Here is a 25,294-nt window from a genome sequence, read left to right as displayed (position 1 = left end):
TACCGGCCACAAAAGTCGGTATACCGACTTCTCGGTATCGGTTGGTTGGGCCTCCAACCGAGTTTAAGATTGGGCCAGCTTTCAGCTACGACCCAAATGAAAATTTTAAATCCCTAACCTGTCAACAACTGAAAAACTGAAAGCAAATGAAAAACAATCAAATAACTTATATGAATTTAAAGCCCAGACCATACGCAAATGTAAAAGTGTAAAACAATCAAAAAACTTATAACTCTCAGTCTCTCACTCTCTCACATCAACTTCAGTTCATCACTTACAGTTCATCTCATCATCAGTTCATCACTTCATAATTCATATCATCACTTACAGTTCATCAAATCATCACTTAAAGTTCACTTACAGTTCACACACAGTCACTTCATAATAACAAAGCGGACAATTTTAGTTGAAAAGACTCAAAGTTTCTGCAAATCAATTTAAGTTGAAAAGAATAAGAATTTAGGCAGTTCTGCAATTTCTAACGTTGACTGCTGCTGCTGCTATGCATCAGCTTGTGTAGAGCTGAGATTGGTCAATGTTGACTCCATTCCTTGATTAAAAGCATTTTCTGCAAAATAACAAAGACAAGGTTAAAAACAATATCATGATTCATAAAATATGAAACAAACAATATGAGTAGCTTACCCCTCTCAAGTTCCTCCAAAGAGTGATACATTTCAAGGTCATCTTCAGTGGGATCTTTGTAGAAGTTTGGGGGATCAGATTTTAACCAATCCGAACTACAAACAAGGGCTTCCACCATTTTTGGTGTCAATGAAGCTCTAAAAGGATCCACCACTCTTGATCCCAAACTAAATGCATTCTCCGAAGGCACCGTTGAGCAAGGAACAGCAAAAACATCCTTTGCTAACTTTGATAGGATTGGATAGGTTGACTCATTGGCCTTCCACCACTTATGAATTTCAAAATTCTTTGCAAGGAGGCTAACATACCTATCCGATAAATACTGATCAACCTCATTTCGTATGCATTGTGACTGCTTTGCCATCCTCTCCCTTGCTATTTGCTTGCTGACTTCATCAAGATTCTCCAAGTCATCCCCTTCGAATCCTAGATCTTCTCCCATGTACGGTTCAGCTTCGTTGCTGCCTTCATTGGCTTTGTATTCATCATACATCTTCAGCAAAATTTTCTTTAAGTCCCCTTGTATTGAATGAATTGTCTCGTAGCTTGCATTGACTTTTTGCATTGCTACTTTAGCCCACTGCAGCTTGTATCTTGGGTCAAGAACATTAGCTATCATGATTATCTTGTTCACCGATTCGAAGCTTCCCCAATATGTGTTGAACTTGGCCTTCATTGAAGTGGCAACCCTCTTCAAAATAGGGTCTTCTGCAATGATAGCCTTGTCAATCTCAGTTTGCAATCTAACCATTTCAACAAATAATATATTTGCAGTGATCTTCTTCCAAGCGCTCAGCTTCACAGTAGCTTCATAAAACTTCTTCAAAAACAAACAAAATGCTTCTGCATTCCTCCAATCCTCACTAGATGGTGGTCCAACCCTGGGTTTGCCATTTCTGTCCGTTTCGTCGAAATAAGCTTTAAAATTGCAGTCTTCTTCACCCATTCTGCCGAACACAGCTTCATACTTAAGTGCAGCTTCAAGCATGAGGTATGTGCTGTTCCATCTTGTGATTACATCTAATGGAACATTGGCATTTGCCCTGCACTGTTCCAAAACAGCAAACTCACTGAACTTGTCAAGACGACTTGATGAACTCCTAACATACTTGGCATAGTTCCATATAGCAGCAATCCCATCTTGTAACTCCTTCAGACCATCCTTAACTATCAAATTTATAATGCACATCTTAAATGTAAAAACTGTCCCTCAAACATCAAAGTCTTGTAACTGGTCAACCTTCTCTTCATGTATGCCACAGCTAAGTCATTAGCACTAGCATTGTCTACTGTGATTGTAAACACTTTGGTGATCTCCCATTGCCTCAAACACTGCTCTACTACCCTTCCAATCTCCTCTCCTTTGTGACTAGTAATTGTACAAAAGTTGATGATCCTTTTGTGCAATTTCCAGTCATTATCCATGAAGTGGGCTGTTAGTACCAGGTAGTTTATATTCTGGATCGATGTCCAGGTGTAGGTGGTAATTGAGATCCGAGTTTCATTTGCCTTCAATTGACTCAACAGAACAGCCTTCTCAAAATTGTACTTATCTAGCACACCCTTGGCAGCCTGCTTTCTGTCCATTCCAGGCCATTGAGGTTCTAACTCTTTGCAGAAAGCTTTGAATCCCTCCTTCTCCACGTGCCTAAAAGGGAGCTCATCCTTGATAATCATATCAATGCACCTATCATCACACCTCTTTTTGTTATACTTATGGTATGAGGCTCCTCCACTCACATTATCTCTATTCAACTTAGCCTGCTTAGGATCAGGTTTTGCATGTAATGGATGAGTAGCACATTTCCTAGTATGTGCCCACATCGAGCTTGTCCCATTCTTTTTAGTATCACATAACACTCTCTCATTGCAAGAATTGCAAGTACACCAACAAGTATCTATTATGTCTGAGTTCGGGTGTTTACATCTAGTAAAATGTGCCCAAAGAGGGCTTTTGTTTGCAGGCTCTTTTCTTTTCTGCCCAGCAGTAGCTGCTCCATGGGATTGGGAGTTGCTAGGATCAGATTCAGCAGCTGAACCTGAAGTTTGTCCTAAAGGTGGGAGTGTTTGTCCTAAAGGTGGTGGTGTTTGTCCTAAAGGGGAATGATCCAAAGCTGCAGTACCCGTCACATGTATGCCAGAACTAATCGAAGGGCTTGAGCTACTAGTCTGACTCAAATTACCACTTTGAGTACCCATAGCTGCAGAAAAAAGAAACAAGTGGAACATACAAACAAACATTATAAATTTATAATAGCTGCAGAAAAAGAAACAAACATAGCATACAAACATCAAACATTGTGATATTAATAGTTGCAGAAAAAAGAAACAAACATCAAACATTATAATATTTATAGCTGCAGAAAAAAGAATCAAACAAACATCAAACATTTTAATAGTTGCAGAAAAAAGAAACAAACATCAAACATTGTGATATTAATACAAACATCAAACATTGTGATATTAATAGTTGCAGAAAAAGAAACAAACATCAAACATTATAATATTTATAGCTGCAGAAAAAAGAATCAAACAAAACAAACAAACATCAAACATTTTAATAGTTGCAGAAAAAAGAAACAAACATCAAACATTGTGATATTAATACAAACATCAAACATATATATAATATATAACATTTTCATCATCTAACTTTACAAATATATATCACTTTGAAACTGACCTGTTGGTCTAAACCGACCAACTGCAGTGCTCCTACGTTGCTCCAGTTCTAACTTCTAAGCCTTGATTGTAAGATTTCTTGAATTGTTGAGAACTTGAGATTGGAACACCTGAAAATTATAATGAGAGCATGTTAGACCAAATATTGTAAATGCTGTGGTGCATGTAAAATTGTAAATGAGTCTTGGGTTGCCATTTTCTAATTCATATGTATTCCACTATTCCATTTAAAATGCTTTGCAACTCTTACTCTCTTACTCAGATAAAAGCTCTTACAAAGAACACATAGTCCATATTTACCGTTGTTTTGTATACAGTCTTGTATCAACACATAGTCCATATTCAAACAGAGAATTATGCATATATCGAATTTAGTTAACAACACATATGGAATATGGAATATTCAAACATATTCAAACAGAGAACTATGTGTTGAATATGGAATATGGCCTTAATGAAACATATAATTCAGTTAACAACAACACAATTCAGTTAACAACACATAGTCCATATTCAAACAAAGAATTATGCATATATCGAATTATACCTTCAATTGAATACAGTCTTGCTTACAATTCAGAGTTCCACCATCGAGAGCCACAAGCTTAGTCCTTCAAACCATTAACTTTGCCTTCTTCTCCCTCAAACTGTCAAACATCAAACTGTCCTCGGCTCCTCGCCTCCTCGGTGCTCCTGCTCCTCCAAGCACAAAAGAAAAACCATTAAAAGTTTAAAACCCATAACAAATTGGTAAATCTCAAGATAATACATAACATATCCAAGATCGAATTGCTAAAATTAGGTAGATCGAAGTCTCGAACCTCAACTCAACAATCCAAAACAATTGAAGCTCCGAGCTCGTACTCACCAGCAGTACTGCAACAATTGATCGACTGATGTGAATCGAATCGCTTTGATGTGAAATGAAATCGAATGGGTCGAGGGATTCGATTCTTCGAACTGAGGCTCAGAAGTCAGAACCTAGCTTGCTCGAGTTAGAGAGAGAGGGAGAGAGACTGAGGGAGTGGTCGAGAGATGGACTGAGCCATTGAGGGATTAGGGATCGGATTAGGAGTTTGGACTTTGGACCAAGAGTTTGAGAGGCAGAGGCTCAGGTCCATTTTCGATCGGGTTCGAGAGAGAGAGAGTGAGAGACGAGGTGAGTCTCCAGACTAGAGAGAGGCAGAGACTGAGAGAGGGATTGAGGTATATGGGATTAGGGTTTGGAAAGTTTAATCTAACGGTTGTTAGTTAATATGGAATAAAACAGAAAAAAATCAACGGCTATGATTGATTATATAATAAATATTTAAAATAATTAAATATTATATTAAATATACAGTACGGTACGGTATACCGTATTTTGTTAATATTCAATACCGATACCGTACCAAGTACAGTATCTTGGTACGGTTGTACCGTACCACAATGTCGGTAATCGAAGTGGCTGGTAACCGAATCCCTTGGTTAGGGACGGACTCGGTTGGCTGGTTTGGATCGGTTGGATTTGCCAGCCCTACCAATTTGTATCATTTTCCATTCTAGCCTATTTTCCAGATTTTTTTTTAAGGGAAATCTTTCCTTTTTAGTTCATGGGTACGAAGACTGGATTGCTTGGTCTTGAAAGGCACTTTGCCTTCTATGGAGCATATCACAGCAACCCTGTTAACATTTTGATACACACTATGTTTGTATGGCCGTTACTCTTCATTGTTCTTGTTCTCTTCCACTTCACACCTTCTCTCTACAATCTCCCATCTGAGTTCAACAATCATGGCTTTGTGTTCAATTTTCGGTTTCCTTTAACCTAGCTTGATCTATGCTTTGTTCCATGTCTGCTTGGATAAGAAAGCCGGTTCTCTAGCTGCTTTTGTTAAATATCCAGACCAAATTCAAGGTATATTCATGAATGGTGTTTTGGTTTCCCATAAGAAATTTATGAGGGAACATCTTTTAGTTCTATAATTTGAAGTGCATGGACCGAGATGAATGTGGAAGATTCATGAATGAGCATTTATTGAAGTGGTTGAATGAAGTATTAATGAAGTCATCTAGAGGTTTCCTCCTTGTCCAATATAAGGAGAGGTCATTTGCCCATTATAGTCATATCATCTCATCTAATCTCATCCAAGTTGAGAGAGTAGTAATTGTTAGGTAGCAAAACAAGAGTGAGAGAGAGTTTCATTCAAGTAGTGTTCTTGAAGTTGTGTATTGTACCTACTCATTATTTCATAGTGGAAGTTCTTGTTGTTAATGCTCCGTGGACGTAGGCACCTTGCCGAACCACGTTATATCCGGTGTTCCTTTTTCCTTTACTCTTTTATTTCTTTGCATATTTATCATTTTGTGGTTGGAGTTGTTAGTTGTTACTTCTATTATATTACTTTTTCCAACAGCTTTGCTTTGTGTCCTCTGTTGGGTTGGAGCCAATTTTCTTGCAAATGGGCTAGGGTTTTCCTTTGTCATGGGAGCTTGTGCTGGCTGTTCAGTTATTCGGCTGGACCGGTCAGTTCATAGGCCATGGGAACTTTGAGAAAAGAGCACCAGCTCATATGGACAACCTTGCTCAAAGCCAGTGCCGGCCCTGAGGGCTGCTGCCTGAGGCAGCCGCCTCAGGCCACCACTCTCCGACGAGCCTCCGCTAAGTTTTTTTTTATTTTTTTTTATTTTACATATATTCGTTGTATAATTATATAATTTTCTTTCGCGTATCTACTACAATTCAGTCACGCTAGCGCAGTGGTATCATTGATTTGCTGTTGTTTGCAGCGTCAAGGTTCGAAACACAGTGGCCTTATTTTTTCCTCAATTAGTTTAATTGCACTTTTTTGTCTTTTTTTTTTCTTAATTAGTTTCTTTGCAATTAAACTTTTTTTGTTCCTTCTTTTTCCAGCTTCTATGGAAAGAATATTTTGAAATTGAATACTAATGTACTTGGCCTTTGTTTTTCATTGGTTTCTTTTGTAGATAAATATATTCTGTTCTTTTTTTATTTTTTTCAACTTCTAAGAGAAAAATTATTTTAGAATTGAACACCTTTTTTTTTTTTTTTTTTTTGCATTACCATTAATGTAGGGGTTTAATTTATATATATAAAAAAATTTGTTCGATTGTATGATTTTTTTTATGTCAGGCCACATTTAAATTATTTGCTTCAGGCCTTCAAAATGTCAGGACCGACCCTGCTGAAAGCCCTTCTAATGGGGCCGTACTTTGTTTTGCTTCTGGTTCTTCAATCAGCTTTTGGGTTTGAGCCTTATCCTGGGTTTCATGCAAGTGTGAAAGAGAAGATTGAAGCTGATATCAAAGTGTGGAAGGTTAAGAACCAAAAGAAACTCTACTAGTTAGCTTACATGGGAAACATTCAAAGGGCTCCATTGAGATGAATGTAGTATTTTTTTAATTTGTAATTTATACTTTGGAAAAAATATCCATGTATCGTTTCCACCAGATTAATCTCATATTCTCTGCAAATCTGTCATGTAAGTCTTTCTTCACCTCTCAGTTTTCAGTAAATTAAACAACCAATGGTCTTGCACTCTTGCCAGTTGCTTGGTTTAGTTTGATGTTGCTTTCTTTAGGAAAATTGTATATAATAACCATCGAGCCATGTTACATAATCGGTGTTCTAAAATGACATCAACAAAAATAGATTTTCAACTAGTTAATTATGTGACATCGTCCCGAGACGGATTTACGCAGGCCTCATCTATATGTTGGGAGCTAAAGCCCTAACTAGTAGAAACCCTAAACATAGCCCAAGCTCAAAAACTCTAAATTTAGAACCAGGCCCATGTTAAAAGTTAAAACCCTAAAGGCCCAACGAAAAAAAAAAAAAAACCAATCAAAAAAGTAGCAGGAATCCAAAATATGAATACCCAATAACCGAAAGACAACTTATGAACCTTAACGTTAAATCTTGAAATCCTGAAAGAAAAGAAAAACTCTAAATTGAAGGTATAATTGAAGATAATAACGGGTTGTATGAGATTTTCCACTAAATCTGGATCAATATTGTACTTTTCGTAGAGAAAATATCAAAAGAGGGAGGAAGAGAAGACGAAGAAGACGAGGGGAGGGATGAAGAGCAGCGTGAAGATAGGAAAGCGCCCGTAATGGGCTTTCTCTTGTAGAGTTTTATTTTACACAATAAAAAGTAGTTTAAATCATAATTACTGTGAATATCAAATTTTTTTTTGAATAAAATCAATTTTTTATTATGAGAAGAAATAAAATCCATTAATAACCAAAAAGATTACAGTGCATTGGAATGACCGGTTATGCCGCAACACCATGACAAACATTCCTAACATAATCAATAGGTACGGGTTCGTCATATATAAATGACATTCATAAGCCAAAAGAGTCTAACTCCTAACTAAATTTTACACCCATACCTACTAGCTACAAAGAATAGTAACCAACCCCGAGTGTCACAATACAACCTCACCACCAACATTAAGATGAACCAATTAACCATCTCGAGCACCGTGTCCAAATATTTAAAGCTCACGTGCGAGGGTAAATCAACATCATGTTGCTAACCAGAATGCACCGAAATTAGAACACATAGTTCCCGAAATTAACGCCATAGAAATGACATAACGACGAAACCAAGACTCCAAAACCCTAGCTCAATTGAGTGGAGACTTATTGAACCCAACCAACAAACTGACCAAAAAAAAAAAAACTAATAAATTTCAAAGAGAAATCATTGCGACCTACAATTGGCTGCCAAAATATTATCACAGGATTGCTAATGATCGCCACCGTCGCTGGATTGGTATTGACACCATTATTGTCCCCTGCTGCAATTCTACTTGGTGGTGTGTCCCAACTTACCAAATAAACTTGACAATTCCCACCCTCCCCGCCAATCCCCAAGTCGCCACCGCCACCATACTTTTCTCCAACAGACCCAAAAAAAAAGAAAAGAATTTAAATATTTGCGTCACATGTATTAGATCTTTGTGATGTATAATTTATAGTAAGATTATATTTTAAATTGGTAATATCGAATTGACCGAATAGATCCTTGAATCAAAAAATAAATAAATAAATAAAATAAAATAAAATTGACCGAATAGAAAATGTTTAAAAAATCTGCTTTGAAAAATCAAAATCAAAATCAAAATCCACATAAGACATTCAACTTAATCATGCTCATTAATAGGGAAACTTCCTCAAGGCAAACTTTAGTCTTATGCTATATTAGTGGCCCTGTTCCTTACTGACCATATGGGATTGAGCTGTTTTAACGTTTTAATTTGTAGTCTTAGATATGCTTAGGTAGTTTAGTCGTTTAATTTGTAGCGAGCCACTATTAATTTACATAGCAATATTGTCTCTAACTTAAGTTCCTCCTTTTCTACGTTAGAGCAAGTGCACCCGTAGTCAAGAAAAGGCAAAGTCGAGAAGTTAAGAATTCGACCAGTCAAGTTACTATTCACTGCCACTGGACATAGGTTTGCACCCGGTTTTTTCTTGCCCGGCAACACTGTTCACTTTTTAACTGTTCATCTCTGCTGTTCACTACTTTTAACTGTTCACAGGTGGATTTCACTGTTCACCTTACTGCTTTAAATTCACTGTTCATTTTGCTGTTCATCGGAATTTTAAACAAATTTTTTTTTAAAAAAAATATATTTAATGATAATAATGGATAATTGTGTGCTTTGAATATAGCTTGTATTATGTTTATTATGTGCTATGATTTTAAATATAAGGTGTGTGCTTTAATACGTGGAATTTCCAAATACAACTTTTATTTCATTAAATTGTCACTTACATAAATGAAAAACTAGGAAAAAGTACAATACAATTAAAAACATGCATAATAACCTAATTATTCAAATCATAATCCTCATCCTCTCTAGAAATCCAATTTGTGTTTGAAGGCTCATCATTAGGGTTAGGGTTAGTGGACTCACCCGTAGAGAAAGGTGAAAATTGTGGTTGTGTAGGATATCCCCCGGGGTAAGGTGGTTGCGGATAGTATCCACCGGGGTAAGGGGGTTGTGGGAATCCACCGGTGAAGGAAGGTGGTGGGAATCCACCGGTTAAGGGAGGTTGTGGGAATGCATCAGGGTAAGGTGGTTGTGGGTATGCACCGGGGTAAGGAGGTTGTGGGTATGCACCGGGGTAAGGAGGTTGTGGGTATGCACCACCAACATTTGGTTGTGGGAATGCACCACCAAATTTGGGTTGCGGATAGTATCCACCCATAGAAGGTGGCGGCTGCTCGTCAAGATCTTCTTTCTCCGCTATCTTCTTTTGTTTTCTTGACCAATAACGCTTTTTATTTGGCGTCATTTTACTTGTATCAATCTCCATAATACGCTCTTCCCTCTCTTTATTTCGCTCTTCCCTCTCTTTAATTCGATCTTGCCTTTCTTGAAATAGGAGTTGCTCTTTTCACATTTCGATTTGCAAGAGGATACATGCTCTTTTCTCTTCCTCTTGGAGACTTCGAGCGAATTTGTCATCGAGTTTTTTCTTGCCCTTGGTTGCCTCTATTTGGTTGTTCGCTATACTCTCGAGACTGCTTGAGTAAGGACTTTGATCTTTCGCTGCCTTCTTGGCTTTCCGGATTGCTTCTTTCGCAGCCTTCCTTCCTTGAGGCCTCACATTAGGATCTGCAGTTTCACCTGCAATTACCTCATCTACATCCATGTCCAAGTTGATGGGGGATTTTTAGCAATTGGTTGTGTGTGCTGGTGATGACTTCCTACATTTGATGTTCCTCCAGATGTATGACTAGGGATGTCTTTAAATTGTGCAAAGCCCTCCACAACAGCGTAACTATCAAAGCTCTGAAAATTGTGTCTTTTGGCCTTCCCAATTTTTCTCTTCATCCCGGTGTTTGGACCCAAAATAAGCATTTTGGCCTGACAAGGCGTGTCTTGGAGAAATTGAGCCAATGTCAGTGGCTCAAGCTATATATTGTCGACAAGTTCGAAATATATATTTAGAGGCTAAATAAAGCCTACTATGATAGCATGGAAGCATGGAAACATGAAAAGTCAACTTTAGCACATTTTCCTACTTCGGCTAGGAGAAACCGAGCTAAACAAGGAAGGAGGGGCGGCAGACTGACCAAATGAATTTGAAATGAGCTGAAACTCTGCAGATCCATTCTAGACAGCCCAAGGATCATTTCTTATGAAGAGTGCCAGAGCTTTTTTTGAGTGGAAGGCCTTCAAACAATCAGCCCAATTTTCTACAGAAGCAAAACTGGAAAACTGGACCTGTAAGAGGTCCAGCAGCATTTTTGGCCCAACCACATGGAATAAAAATATGAAAATTTGTCAGGATGATCTACACTCATAGTGGAACATTTCATATGAAGAAGTCGAAGGCATATAATGAAGTCTTGTTGGAGAAATAATTGAAGGAATAAAGGGGCAGAAACTGACCTAAAACCAGCTCAATATTCACATGTTCATGTTTCCTACCCACATGAAGAAAGCTAGATGCTTTTCTCTTTTTCCTTGGATATATTTTTCTTCTACAATCTCTTTAATAGATCATCACCACTTCCATGTTGCTGCACCTTCATGCTTTGCTTTCATTTCATCTTTTCTCTATCTTTTCCATATTTTACAAGTGAACTTAGATCTACTTTCATTATTTTTCTTCCACTCATCATTTCACTCTTCTTTTTCTTCCCTATATAAACACCTTCTCCTCTCATTCTAAAAACACACATTCACATTCAACAACAACATCTCTAAGATGATCTAACTTCTCTCTAGAGCAAACCTCTCTAAGAGCAACTCCTCTCCTTTTCTTTCTCTTAGCGGTGATCACACTCCTAGTCCTAGTCTTCTCAGAAGCCGACTTTCAGTGCCACCAAACCCTCTGTCAACGTGCTTCGGTCCTAGTCTCCTCGGGAGCCGACGGTAGTGCCGCGACCACAACGGTTACGGAACCAGCCAAGCAAGGGTAACGCCCTAGCAACCCAGCCAAGCTAAAGTCACGCTTTAGCAAGTTCACCTCACTTCCCGGTGGTTCTCGCTCTGCTCGATCTACAACATCAAGTATCAATTTGGTGATTTTCAAGAAGCTCAGCAAAAGTCCTCACCACGAGGCACAAAGAATCCCACGACGAGGTTGGTGCTCTCCTCGTCCACAATTGCTCCACAGAAGTCAGGTCAAGGGACACCCCCGACGACCGCACCCGAACGGTGCTGGCACGCCCGCGCAAGAAAAGAGACTGTTGACCAGCTGCAACAAAATTGGAGCCAAACACCCGGCATGCCACAATTTTTGTGCTTCATCTTGCTACGTAATTAAAAAATAAAATCAGTAAGTACAAATATAAAGGTCATAATTTTAATAAGAAAGTATCTCACCGTTTTACAATAAAAATCAATAAGTACAAATATAAATATCGTTGTAATTACATCATTATTTATCAACTAATTATTTTAATTATAACGAAAAACAATTATTACAATTAAAACGATATTATAATTACTACATTATTTATCAAGACATATTTTACTATAATGTATCAACAAATTAAATGATTTATAAAAAGATATAAAGGTCATAATTTTAATAAGAATGTATCTCACCGTTTTATAATAAAACTCAATAAGTACAAATATAAATATCGTGGTAATTACATCATTAAATAAGTACTAATTATTTTAATTATAGCGAAAAACAATTATTACAATTAAAACGATATTATAATTACTACATTATTTATCATGTAATATTTTACTATAATGTATCAACAAATTAAATGATTTATCAACAAATACATACCTCATCAACCGCATTCGAACCGCTTTTGTACCAATTTTTCGCTTGCCTTAATGCACAATGCTACTCATAGAGTTCAATCTTCAAAATTTTCCACCTTCCCTGCAAAGATTGGGCTAATCAGCTCTTGGGTCAATTTGCGTCAAAGTGTCGCTTCACGCGCAACCATAATTCGTTTTTTTTCTGATTTGTGCCCACAGCCGGACATTGGCTTACAACTTTCCAAGACTTGCACAATTGAACATCTTCCTCATCCATCCATCTCCTTTTATCTTGGGTATCTTCACTTTGATCTCCCTCTTGTCCGGCCACTGGACGTGTGTTTCCCCTTTGTTCGGCCATAGTGGATAATGAAAAATATGGATGATGAGAGCTTTATGAAGATGAGGAAGGTGTAACTATGAACTCTAGTATTTTGGGTGTGAGATGTTAGAAAAAATTTTAGGTATTTATAGAGAAATTTTTGTATGATTTTTAGAATTTTTTACATATTTTTTTCTGCCCGTTTTCTTACCGTTACCTATATTACATTCATATTAATTCCTAGCCGTCAGATCCATTTTTACTGTTGATTTGGTCGGCCCAGATTTGTTGACCGTTGGGTTCAAATTCCCAAATCAGCCAACGGCTAGTTGCCACGTGCCATGCACTGCCATTAATTGTCGCTACGCGACAAAAAACTGCGCCACACGCACTGCTGCTCGCTCTGCGTCGTCTGTGCGTTCCACGCACTCTTCCGGCGCGTCTCTCTCTGCGCGTCAGTGGGTGACGTCAGCCATGTGGGTTCCTCGGGCCGAGCTGGCAGCTAGGCAAACTGGGTCATGGAATTAGTCACGGGCTTGCTTGTTTTTTTGGCTTTGGGCATGGAAGGGCAAGCCTTGCCCGGTCAAGCTTGGGCTGGTGGAAGCCGTTTTTCTCCTTAGCCCGGTCACCACATCATCATTCTCCCCTTTTGCCCGGACAAAGCAAGACCGGTGGACTTGCTCTTAGTGTTATCTTAAAAGACGTTGAAGCTATATAATATCTACATTTTGCAAGAATTAATTATTCTCAAAGTAACCCAAAAATCTTATGAAGATTCGTCCATTGAGTTAGGTAAAGACCGAAGAACAAGACTTTTCAAATGCAGCACAAAGGACGCCAGTGGGGTTGACATGGGGAAGACCTGGACTTTCATTACCTAGTGGATGCTTGTAATTAAGAAGTGTACGAGTGCTACAGTACTACACGCCATTTTGTAGAAATTGTGGTTGTGGTTCTAGTAAGTAGTAACCAGCACTCTACATCTCAGTTGCTTAAGACTCGCGCGGTGCAGAACTTGAACAGATTGAGAAGCAATTTTCTAACACTAGAACATTTTTCTTTCCCAAAAATGGCTGAACTTGCAATTCCTTTATCATTGTTGGTGGCCGAGAAGGCGATGAGCTTGTGCTACCAAAGAGACGCGTCCAAGGACCCAAGTAAAAGTAATAATATCCATGATGATGTTGAAAGAGCCTGGAAATGTCTAAGGAGGATGCAAGCCTATCTAGGGGACTCGGAAGAGATTGATGAAGGCAGCCTAATGCTTCAAAATCGTGTCGCAGAGGTCCAAAGTCTGGCTTATGAAATAGAGGATGCCCTTGACAAGTTCATATCTCAGATTCCACATCATTTCCACAGCAACATATTCTCCCAGAAGCTGCACTACGTTGCGCACTATCGCGAAGAAAAGAAAGCAAGAGTTGAGTTCTCCACCAAGATTAAAGACATTGAAAAGAAAATTAGTTCCTTCTCATCTTGGGATTCATTTCTTGAGCCACCAAGAAGTTCCAGCACAAGGCAGAGGGATAGTTTGATCCTCCAAGTTCTTGAGGAAGATGAAATAGTAGGCCTTGAGGAGCCTAAAGAAAGACTCTCCAAACAGTTGATGGAAGAAGATTCAAGGCTCAAGACTATTTTGGTTGTAGGTCCTGGCGGCTCCGGCAAAACCACAGTTGTGAAGAATGTTTTTGACAGCAAAATGGTCCAACGGTTTTTTGGTTGCCATGCTTGGATCGACGTGTCACGGCCTCCTAAAGCAGAAGATCAGAAAGCTGAACTGATGCATCTGAAGGAAAAGAGATTTTTGGTTGTTTTGGATAATGTTTGGAGAGCACAAGATCTGGAACTCATTACAAATGCTTTGCCAAGAGGATTGCCTGGGAGTAAAGTAATCATAACTACTCGCAACTCTGATGTAGCTTCTTCTCGTGTTGAGTCCTCCGAGTATATCCATGATTTGAGTAGTGGATTATTATGGAAAGATGCCTGGTGTCTATTTTGCAACAAGGCTTTCAAACATACTGCAGGATATTGTCCACCTGAGCTCGAAGAGTGGGCTAAAAAAATTCTGAAGAAGTGTGAAGGTCTGCCCCTTGCAATTTCAGCTGTTGCTACTTTGCTGGCAAACAAGCAACAAACTCCAGTTGAGTGGAAGAAGTTACATGAAAGCCTTGGGTCTGAAATTAGACCCGACTCTAGTCTTTCGATTATTAGCCGTGTCTTGCAGCCAAGTTACATGCATCTTCCGAGCCATCTGAAGATTTGTTTTTTGTACTTCGGCATGTTTCCTGAAGACTATTCAATCAGCCGTGACAGGCTGATTCGGTTGTGGTTAGCCGAAGGATTTGTGGTGCCAGGAAGAGGACAAACAATGGAGGAGGCTGCAGAGAGTTATCTGAATGAACTCATTGGAAGAAATTTGGTACATGCTACCACAAGGGAGATTAATGGTCGAGTACGGAGCTGTCGTGTTTTGAACCTTGTTCGAGAGTTCATCATTTCAAAAGCAGGGAACTTCATCACGGTTTTGGATCCAAACTGCCCTAGTACCACTCATTCAAGTGAGAAAATTCGACGTCTTTCAATTCAAAATGTCAATATCAATTTATTAAGGGGTAGAGACTTTAGTCATGTTCGTACCTTACTAGTGTTTGGAGAGGAGTGTTCCCCTTCTGAGCTTGAAAATGTGCTTAAGACCTCTAAATTTTTAAGGGTGTTAGATTTTCAAGGTGTACCTTTGAAGAACTTTCCTGACAGTGTTATTGGTCTCCCCCTCTTGAGGTACTTATGTCTGAGCCAAACCGATATTAAATCAGTTCCAAAGTCGATTGGCAATCTTGCATTCTTGCAAACCTTAGATCTTAAGCACACACAGGTGACCAACTTACCAAAACAGATTTATGCGCTCCAGGATATGCGTCATCTTTTAGTTTATAGCTGTGATGTGACTTCTGGAGCCACTCAAGGAGTTCAGATTTCTGCAGGCAATATTGGAGCTTTATCTTCCCTACAGAAGTTGTTTCTAATTAAGGTGAAAAAACAAAGAAAAGTAGTCCTTAAAGCCTTGGGAGAGTTAATTGCTCTCCGGAAGTTGGGGCTGGTAGACCTTGAAAGAGAACATGGAAGAGAATTGTGTTGTTCCATTCAAAAAATGCCAAAGCTTTCAACACTTGATGTACGATCAACAAGCGAAGATGAGTATCTTGATTTGGATCAACTGAACTTTCCTCCTGGGCCTCCCTGCTATCTCCAACGTCTCTGTTTGACAGGGCGCCTAGAAAATCTACCACAGTGGATTCCCCAGCTTCACAGTCTAGCTCGGATTGCTTTGAAGTGGTCTAAACTGAATGCTGATGTCAACTCACTAGAGGCTCTCCAAGATTTGCCTAATCTGGTGGAGCTAGAGTTGGTGGACTATTACACTGGGGATTCAATGAAGTTCAAAGCCAAAAAGTTCAAGAAACTAAAGGCATTACGTATTGAGCAACTTGATCAGCTAGATATGGTGGTAGTCGAGGACGGAGCAATGCCCGAGCTTAAGACATTAACATTGTCTAGATGTCAGAATCTGAAGTTACTTCCATATGGTATTGATAGGCTTATTTTTCTTGAAGAATTGCTTCTGTATGACATGCCCCAAGAATTCATTGCTAGGCTTCAGAAGGATAGCGAAGACCGTTACTTGATTGAGCATGTTCGAGTCATCCAATCTTTCTATTCTGGGAGCACTGGATGCCAAAATCTTTCTTGATTGTTTTGCCGTGTGATATCTCTGTATGGATAAACTGTTATTTTAGTCCTTATGAGTGAATTCAACAGACTTCTTTAGAGTTGGGGCAAATTCCTTTGTTTGTGTACTTTTCTTTGTCTATGCATGTAGGTAACTATTGATCTCGAAGTAACAATTGCAGATCTAGAACTTCTTGTTATAAATTTGCTTATTTATGTATCTATGATTGTATGATCTGAATGGATTCAAGGTGTTTAGCTACAGAGCAAGTACGTTCGAGTGTTTCCAGTTTATACTATACTGAAGTACTGAACACAACCTGATTGACCAACCATTGGACCAAAAGACGAATAAAGAAGAAAAGTGTTCAGCTGAGATGCAACTTCCATATTTAAGGTGGTCTTGCATTTTTAATTAGTACAGGTTTAAATTAGTTCTAGTTTTTAATCCGAAAAAGGAAAAAATAGATTTCAATCTTACCCATTCTCATGAGCTAGTGAGATCTGGATAATTTTACTAGTGTGATAATTAGTTACCTACTAAATCAACTTAATTAGGTGTACAAGTTTTGTAGTCCCAGCAAAACAAATCATCTTTCACTCGAAAGTAAGATCCAAACCGCACTCGAGATGACTATCTACAATTTGGGTACAGTATAACGCAACATGCTGTATTTTAGTTAATAGTTTGTCTCATTTAGTTACAATTTGGGGTAATTATTTGGTACAGCATTGTTATGCTAACAATGAACCAATACAAACACGGAATGAAAATTCTTGATTTCAAGAACAAAAAAGATACTAAAATATTTCAATAGACTGCAACTTGTTAGTTATTTGAAATAATCAACACCATAGAGATCATATGTTTAATTCCCACAAACAACACGAGTAAGTAGAGTCAAATACATCCAACTTGGATTTAGATCCATCAAAAACGTAACAAGTCAAATTCATATCAAATTACGTTGATTGTGAATACTGATCCAAATCTTTAGGACAAATACTTAGGTGGGGGTTTCCCCACCACGTGTCCCTACGCAGGCCAATCAGGAGGAAGAAATTTTTTTGTCTTTTCCAAAAATACCCCTGCTCCTTAAATATACAATATCCAAAACACCCCCTGCTGGGAGGTGATTGGTCTGCCGTAGGGACACGTGGTACGGGTGCCCCACGCAAGTTTCTCTCAATCTTTAGTTACCTTTTGCAGAAGTGGTGTCCTCTCACCTTTTGCAGCCATGGTGCCTCCAACTTTTTGCAGACGCGGTGTCGCAGGCTTTTGCAGATAGTAGAGACACATGCTCTAGTGACTGGTTTTGATTTGGGATTAGGAAAAGAGAGATTTCACATGTGACTGGAAAATGTTGAGAATATATATATCCCACATGGGAAAAATGAGACATTGTCTATGAGTTTATAAGGATTTGGGCCACTCCATCCATTGTCAATTGATTTTGGATGTGAACCTCAAATTACTTTATCAGAAAAAAGAATAGAGCTGAAAATTTGGACCAATTTGGGTTTGAATATTTCGTGTCCAAAAAAAAAAAAAACTTGCAAGACCAGAAAAGAATGTACATTTGTAAAAAAATTGAACAGTGTCAAACCCATTGGTAATACAAGTCGATTTTTGTAACGCCATAAAATATTGCATATATGTAGAATATTTAACAATACCAAGTCAATTATAAATAAATGGCCGATATTGTCGATCTGATCCAAACTCAGTCATAAACTCATACATAGGATTGGCGCCAGTTTTTTTTTTTTTTTTTTTTTTTTTTTTTTTGATCGGGTTAGTTGTTAGTAACTCACACACCCATGCAGTGGTATCCCAGCGCCAGGACACCTGCACCGACATTGCGGCGAAAGCCTGGCAAAGCCAGACTAATCCACTGCACCGCAGACGCACGAACCCAAAGGGTCCCTCAAATCTGCTGGCCACGGGATGGAGCTGGGATTCGAACGCTAGACCTGGGGGTTCCAGACTAGGCCATTCGACCAACACACCACACCACGTGGATTGGCGCCAGTTGAGCTGACTTTTGTTAGGATTACTATATTATGGCCGTAAAATAAAATAAACGTAATTAGATTAAGATGGACCAGATCAAATTAATTGGTGGGAGATTGACTATAGAGGTCTTCCCCTCGCAAGTTGATTTTCAGACTAATTCAATTTGTACAGAGATTCCTTTTGATGTTACAAAGGAAACAGGGGAATCTTGGGTCTACTCTAGCTGTGACCAATGTGTGATTCACGTGTCTTACATATTTGTCATTTTGTCATGTTCACCTTTTAGTTTCTGATTAATTAGTATATTTTTTCTTTTCTCTTTTTGATGTCCGAGGTGGAGAAATTTGAAATAATCACTTGGATTAAACTTTAAATTTTGGGTATATATTGTTTGGCGCAAAAACCAGTTGGCTTGCAAACTGTCTCTTTTGAGTGTGTGCGCAGGCGTGTCAGCACCGTGGGGTGCAGTCGTCGGGGTAGTCTCTTGACCTAACTTCTTCTTCAAGCGTCTGTGGACGAGGAGAGCACCAACCTCGCCACAAGGTTCTTCTCTAGCCTTACGGATAAAGACTTTCTGCCTTACGGATAAGGACTTTGGGTGTGATCTCTTCGCGTCACCAAATCGATACTTAGTATTGCAGACTAAGCAGAGCAATCACTGGGAAGTTTGGAGAAAGCACGGGTTGCGATAAAGCGTGACTTTAGCTTCGCTGGGTTGCGAGGGCGTTACCCTTGCTTCGCTGGTAGTAACGATGGCGGTTGCGCTCGCAGTCGGCTCCTGGGGAGACTGGGACTAGAAGTACGGTCGCCGGGTTGATCTGGTGATGCTGACAGTCGGCTCTTGGAGAGACTAGGACTGGCGGGCGGTCACCGGGTTTCAACAAGGTTGAAGGTTTGCTCCGGGGAGGCTTTGTAATCGCTAGGATTGATTGATATGAGAGAGGTCCTTTCTTGTGTCGTCTTTAGCCTCTATATATAGGCTGCTGCAGATTCTCCTTCCTAATAGGAATGAAATACTATATTTTAGGCCACAGTTATTGGCCTTGAATCAAATCAAAACTCTTAATAGTTTTGATGTGAATCTGTTTGATATGCATTAATTGCATACATATCTTCGCGGGGACTCCGTAACTCGCAGCATGCCATCATAAAGGATAATATTATACACCTTGTTTATTTATAATCAATAGTGATTATATCCTTCCTGATGTTGTACGTCCAACCATCCATGCAATATATATATATATATATATATATATTACTAGATTCCTTGAGGATTGCGATCAAGCATGATTAATTGCATGGCTCCCCTTATTCCACGTCCATTTTAATTGCATGGGCAATTATATATCAACCCAACTTGCTCGCCTTACTCGCGCTCGCGACTTTGATTGAGAGGGCCCTGCTAATTACCTTGCATGGCTCGCGTAATCTCAACCATGTATACAGCCTGCATATTTTATCTTCCCATTTTGCACAGTCTTGACTAGGGGTGGGTTCGGTTCCGATCGGTTCGGTTTTGGCCCAAAACCGAAAACCGAACCGAAGTTGGGCTCGGTTCGGTTCGGTTCGGTTTTGCGTTTTTGAGAAGTTGAAACCGAAAACCGAACCGACCCGAACGGTTCGGTTCGGTTCGGTTCGGCCCAGTTTCGGTTTTTTTTTTTTTTTTTTTTTTTTTTTTTTTTTAGAAAAACAGATTTTTACCACTTCTATTTCTACCTCTCTGTATTGCAACTCAAGAAGTTTTTTGTTTCTTCAAACCTAACAATGAATTTACAAGTTTACTAATGCATACTTTGTACTTCAATAGACTAATCTATAGCTCTATGCTCCATAGTCCATATAATTCAAACTTCAAAGCTTCAAAATAAAGAATTGAGTCCAAAATTTATAATGTCCATCAACAATATAGTCCAAGGCCATTGGAGCCTTTTAGGCAATTAAAAAACAGGCCATTGGAGCCACAAAACAAAACAAGAATAAAAAATAAAAAGAGCAAACCATCCCCAGAATTGAATAACCCCCAAAAAAAAAATATCCCTCTCCTACCGGAGCCAAAGTGCATGAATGGTAGCCCTACTGCCCTTACATCTCAGCCACAGTTCTCTTCAAGATCTGGTGGCAGGATGGCCTGCATTGCACCCACAAAAGGTAGTAAAACATTAAAATGAAAAGGGTTTATTACTGGAAACTACTATAGCAGAAACCACGAACACAAAAGATTCAAGGTGGCAGACTCAAGCATTCAATAACACCTACAATTAAGCATACGCACTTGTAACTACTTCAACTTGAACTAGTAGCCATATATCATACCCACAAGCATCTAAAGGCAAACATAACCTGCTACCTTTGTGTTTAAAGGCAGAACAAAACCATTTTAAGAAAATACAACTTACGAGCATCAACAATTTATAACACCTTGAACACATGTACGACAACCACTCATCCTACAATATGATCCAAGCAAATAGGCTAGAAAACAAACAAGTCCAACGCTGTGGATTGAAAAGTAACTAGCTACCTTCTTAATGAGAATCATGTGAAAGAAATAGAGCTGTCCCATTGCTGCTGAACCATAAGCTATTAATAGAGGTAGTAAGATCTTTCAAAAACAGGCCAAGCTACAGAGCGTTGCAAAAGAGATATAAGGTTAGTCATGTAGTGACTATTATTATAAGAAATTCATTCTCAGGTAAAAGAAACTGACCCAATGTAGTACTTCAACAAGATACTAGTAACAAGAGACACAGAATGCAGTCTACAACTTGACTCGACGAGCCTCCCTGAAATTGCGAACCTCTCAAAAATTAGAAAAGGAAAATACCAACAAACATAGAAAGATACAATTGAAGGACACATAGAACCAGAGAGAGACCATAACAAGCTGAGTGTTGAAATACTAAAGTAGGTGTATTTCATACTGTCCTGGCTATAACTTCTTTTTGCAACAAGGGAAGGGTACCTTGAGAATAGCACCAGGATTGACATTGTTCACAGATTTAACTTGCAATCTTATAGGACAGAGTCACCAACTTGAATGAGGTTGCTGACGAAAGTCAATAAATTGGAGTTAGAATCAAAAGAAAGCATAGACAAAATTTGTTTGCGTGTGAAACAAAAGTCGAAATTCCTCAAAAGTCATAATTCCCTGACATTATCTCCAACCTAAATTACAAATATTTCAATGACTAAAGTTAATAAATTTATGATTAAGATGCAGCAGACAAGTGATGCATTCTCATACAACTAACTACGAAGGATAAGAACCTGCAAATCTGCAATGCCTCCCTTGCAGACTGTCTCCCGACATTGGCACGAACTGATACCCACATCCCAATATACCCTGCAAGACCTGAACCCGAAAACTCCGAACAGAAAGCTCCTAAGAGAAACTCAAACAGTCAAACATAACTTTAGACATTTTGGGGGTCATTTGTCGGAGTACGCATAATTAGATTCAGCACTAATCGATCATAAAGCCACAAACTTTGGGTCTATGTTTAACCACACAATAAGCAAATGAATCATAGAAAGCCAAAACATACCGGCGCCAAGGATGTCTTCGGCAGATTCTAGGGCTGGTCTTGCCACCCAACACAGCGAGCAAATATGCAGCGATCACCTTCATCTCTGTTTTCACGAAATACAAAACTGTTAATATCAACTAGAATCAAACAGAGAGAGAAAGATCTATAGAGATATGCAAATACAGAGAGAAATAGAGAGAGTACTTGAGAGAGAGGCTCTGGATCTGCGGATTATGAAGAAGAAGAAGAGTGTAGACAGAGCAGCGGCCCTTGGCGATCTTGAATTCTCGATGACGAAGAGAAAACTAAGAGGATTGATGAAGAGAAGAAAGAGAGAGTGAGAGGCCAGAGAAGAAAGAGAAAAACTGAATGAGAGAGGCGAGAGAGAAAAGAGAGGCGTGAGACGAGAATGAGAGAAGTCGTGGAACCCCTTAGGGTTTCTGACTTAAAAGTCAAAACATAGACAAAACGACGTCGTTTTTGACCAGTTCGGTTTTTTCGGTTCGGTTCGGTTTTTGACATATTAAAACCGAAAACCGAACCGAACCGGTTCGGTTCGGTTCGGTTTTTTCACTTCGGTGCGGTTTTTTTTCGGTTAGGTGTTTTTCGGCTTCGGTTCGGCTTTCGGCTCGGTTTTTTTCGGTTTTCGGTTTCGCGAACCCACCCCTAGTCTTGACAACCAAGCACATTACCATTAATTATCAAATATCTTGATAATTACTAGTAAATCGAGGAATATTAAGATTTGCTTCAAGATTGCTTGGCCTCCAAGTAGGCCTTATTTAGCCTCTAAACAATATTTTCCGAACTTGCCGAAAATATAGGCTTGGGCCACGGATATTGGCCGGGTTTTCTTCGAGTCCCCCTTATCGGGAAAAAATGTTTATTTTGGGTTCAAACATATATATATATATATATATATATGATTATAGCATTGTCGATGTAGAATACATTAATGTATAGATATATGAAGTAGACTATTTTGATACATATATAAATAAGCTCGATATCGAGATGAAGCCAAGCTAGTCTGCTACTAATGCATGGTCTATCTTTAATTCTTTATATCAAACCTAGTCACTTTTTGTTTTGTTTTTGTTTTTGTTTTTTTTAACACAAGGGTGTCAACCCATTAATAGTAAAGTAGGAAACATTATAAATATGACTCACCCGGACTTCGGGTAACGACAGAAAGAGCCATGAATGGGAAATCTAAAGCAAACTCTTGACTACCCAAACATAATGAAACCAAGAGATGAAGCTCAAATGCTGCAGAAAAAATTCCAACACTACTAGGGAATCCTCCGAACATAGTCAAGATTCATTCCCAATATTTATAAACTTCTAATTCTCAGTTAACTGTTCATCGACTTATGAACAGTACCTGCTCCAGCCGAGCCGGTCGTAGCTGAAAAGACGATGTTGTCCCTGCTTCATCTCTCTTGCCCGACACCTGTTTATCGTTTAAAAGCTTTCGTGTCTCTGTTCTTCGCTTCACAGTTGTGTGTCTCTCTTGCTTTGACACCTGGGGTGCTGCTCAGCAATCGTGTCTATGAATCTATGATACCTCACTCCACCGAGAGGTAGATAGACAGAGAGCTTCAGTTTGAGAGAGAAATAGCGCGAGAGAAAGAGAGAGTGAGAGAGAGAGAGAGAGCTCCAAGCTGCGTTCTATCTATCTGGGGATAGAGAGAGAGAGTTTGAGACTGAAGAAGAGGGAGACGGGAAGAAGTTGATGGTCGATTCGAACAGAAATTGAGTGAACTGATCATCGTCCTGAGTTTGGCTTTGATAGTTTATTCTAATCGATTGCCATTTAAAGTGGTCTGTGCTTTGGGTTCATCTGTTTCTTTTGCATTGCCTTTGTTATAGATTTTGTGTTCACATCGAACAGAGCCTGCAACGTAAGACAGATTGTATGCCTACTATTTTTAATTTTTCTTTTTCTTTTTTGAGGTTCTACTTATCGTTTATAAGCTCAAATGGTTTTTTTATGTGGTTTTTTTCATTAATTAGTAATTTCTTTATTCAGGGCACGAATGGGTTTTCTTCTCTGAATTTCTTGACTGCCAATTCTAATCCCCTTAACAGTGGTAAACTTTTAAACCTTTTTTCCTTTTGGGAATTTGATTAAAGTTTGTTCCTTTTGCTTTGTGTGATTGAAACTTGGTTTGTTATCGATGGTTTTGTCGTTTTGAATCGGTGGTTCATGTTTTAGGGCATTGATCTGGGTTTTTCGGTGATTACAGAGGTTTGGGTGTTTTCTTTGTCTTTGAGTGGTAATGACTGTTTTGTTTTTACTCTGTAGGTTTTATGCAAAGGAGTATCTGGATTGTTCTTTTGCCGCTGTTTCTGGTTTTGTTAATTGCTGTTAGTTGGGTGTCCTGTTGTGATTCAGGTATCTAACTTTTGTCTTTAGATTATTGAATGTTCAAGTATTTTTGTGATTACTGGGCAGGGGGTATATTTGATAGAGGGTATGCAATGTTATGGTTGATTGTATAGAGATGGTTTATTTGGCCATTGTTGTATTTGGATGATAGAATTTGTTTCTGTTATGGTGGTTTATATAGTTGTAATAGATGGTTTGTTTGGTTTTGTTCAGCAGATATTGGGAACAGTGTGCGATCAAATTTTGGAAGTGCTTTGAATTCAGGTATGTAAAGAGTTATGCTCAGTGTTATTGAATCAGTTTATTTACAGAGTTCCAACTATTGATCTTTATGTTGATAAATGTTAGTTTTATCATCCTTCTAAAAACTATTGATCTGAATTTTTTTTCTTCTGTGATTTGCAGTCTATAAAAGGTCAAGCACTAAGATACGAAAGAGAAGACAACAAATCAGTTTGGGTTCGTTCTGGAAAAGGTACATGGCAATATTTTGATTTATAAGATTGATTGGTCTAACAAGTTAGGTGGCTTTAAAATTCGAGTCGATTAAAGGATTGCAAGCCTGAAAATGTAATTTTGGATAGTAACCTTTTTTTAAGCCTGAAAATGTAATGTTGGATAGGAACCTTTCGTTTAAGGAAACGTTGGGGACAGAAGATTGTAGAGGTAAAAATCTGTTGAAGCATAAACCAATGCCGACTTTTGCTCTGTCTCAACCGGATTTCATGGTTTTGCCTAGACCGGTTAAGGAGCTTGATGATGCAGCAGTCAAAGTTCAGAAAGTTTTGTATATCGAACTCGAAGAAACCTTGCAGATCGTGCAGTGGTGGCTGAGGAGGTACGATAATTATTTTGTTACTTGCTTGATATGCTTCAATTTAAGTTTGTTTTGATACAAAATGGTTTGGTTAATTTGGTTATTTTCAAATGGTTTAGGTTCTCCAGCTGGGACTAAAGAGCTATGGTAATTATCTAAGCACTTGATTATTATCTCTCACCACTGAAATTGTACTTGAATTTGATTTTGTTTTATTTATTTATTTATTATTATTATTATTTTATGGAAATGGTTTGATTGATTTGGCTATTTTCAAATGCTTCAGATGGAAAACTTTTAGATTCTGCAGCTCTCAAGCAGAGTTCTGTGACATTCTTCGATGTTGAGAAGCCGGAAACTGCCTCTTTGTGGTGGGCAAGGGCTAGGACTAGGCTGCAAAGGTTTGT

General features: G+C 38.7%; 3 protein-coding genes and 1 pseudogene across 3 annotated transcripts; 3 read left to right on the top strand and 1 right to left on the bottom strand.

Moving 5' to 3' along the window:
* Positions 1-500: 500 nt before the first annotated feature.
* On the bottom strand, positions 501-2,844 carry LOC133731049 (zinc finger BED domain-containing protein RICESLEEPER 3-like). The gene is made up of 3 exons (XM_062158521.1): positions 1,878-2,844; positions 646-1,812; positions 501-568 (listed from the first exon to the last, which is right to left on the bottom strand). Exons 1-3 carry the CDS (start codon positions 2,842-2,844, stop codon positions 501-503), a joined length of 2,202 nt encoding a protein of 733 aa, XP_062014505.1.
* A 2,003-nt stretch (positions 2,845-4,847) lies between these two features.
* LOC133731048 (2-hydroxy-palmitic acid dioxygenase mpo1-like) lies at positions 4,848-6,671 on the top strand (annotated as a pseudogene).
* Positions 6,672-13,298: 6,627 nt separating this feature from the next.
* On the top strand, positions 13,299-16,312 carry LOC133732773 (disease resistance protein RPM1-like). Its single transcript, XM_062160354.1, has one exon. It carries the CDS (start codon positions 13,472-13,474, stop codon positions 16,151-16,153), a length of 2,682 nt encoding a protein of 893 aa, XP_062016338.1. The 5' UTR covers positions 13,299-13,471; the 3' UTR covers positions 16,154-16,312.
* Positions 16,313-23,144: 6,832 nt separating this feature from the next.
* Positions 23,145-25,283, top strand: LOC133728473 (uncharacterized). Its single transcript, XM_062155882.1, has 8 exons — positions 23,145-23,582; positions 23,711-23,771; positions 23,987-24,076; positions 24,284-24,334; positions 24,476-24,545; positions 24,810-24,908; positions 25,007-25,034; positions 25,189-25,283. Exons 3-7 carry the CDS (start codon positions 23,992-23,994, stop codon positions 25,023-25,025), a joined length of 324 nt encoding a protein of 107 aa, XP_062011866.1. The 5' UTR covers positions 23,145-23,582; positions 23,711-23,771; positions 23,987-23,991; the 3' UTR covers positions 25,026-25,034; positions 25,189-25,283.
* The last annotated feature ends 11 nt before the right edge of the window (positions 25,284-25,294 follow it).

The sequence above is a fragment of the Rosa rugosa genome, chromosome 2 (assembly GCF_958449725.1).
Source record: "Rosa rugosa chromosome 2, drRosRugo1.1, whole genome shotgun sequence".
Classification (NCBI taxonomy): domain Eukaryota; kingdom Viridiplantae; phylum Streptophyta; class Magnoliopsida; order Rosales; family Rosaceae; genus Rosa; species Rosa rugosa.
This window is presented reverse-complemented; position numbering and strand designations above follow the sequence as displayed.

What these genes read in the sequence shown, in the direction of transcription:
- LOC133731049 (XM_062158521.1), bottom strand. Translation starts at nt 2,844, where the DNA reads ATGGGTACTCAAAGTGGTAATTTGAGTCAGACTAGTAGCTCAAGCCCT. An exon ending in CATGAAGAGAAGGTTGACCA is followed by an intron (nt 1,813 to 1,877) that starts GTTACAAGACTT and finishes TAAATTTGATAG; the next exon opens with TTAAGGATGGTCTGAAGGAG. An exon ending in TTTGGAGGAACTTGAGAGGG is followed by an intron (nt 569 to 645) that starts GTAAGCTACTCA and finishes GTTATTTTGCAG; the next exon opens with AAAATGCTTTTAATCAAGGA.
- LOC133728473 (XM_062155882.1), top strand. Translation starts at nt 23,992, where the DNA reads ATGCAAAGGAGTATCTGGATTGTTCTTTTGCCGCTGTTTCTGGTTTTG. An exon ending in TGGAAGTGCTTTGAATTCAG is followed by an intron (nt 24,335 to 24,475) that starts GTATGTAAAGAG and finishes TGTGATTTGCAG; the next exon opens with TCTATAAAAGGTCAAGCACT. An exon ending in TTGGGTTCGTTCTGGAAAAG is followed by an intron (nt 24,546 to 24,809) that starts GTACATGGCAAT and finishes GGTTTTGCCTAG; the next exon opens with ACCGGTTAAGGAGCTTGATG.
- LOC133732773 (XM_062160354.1), top strand. Translation starts at nt 13,472, where the DNA reads ATGGCTGAACTTGCAATTCCTTTATCATTGTTGGTGGCCGAGAAGGCG.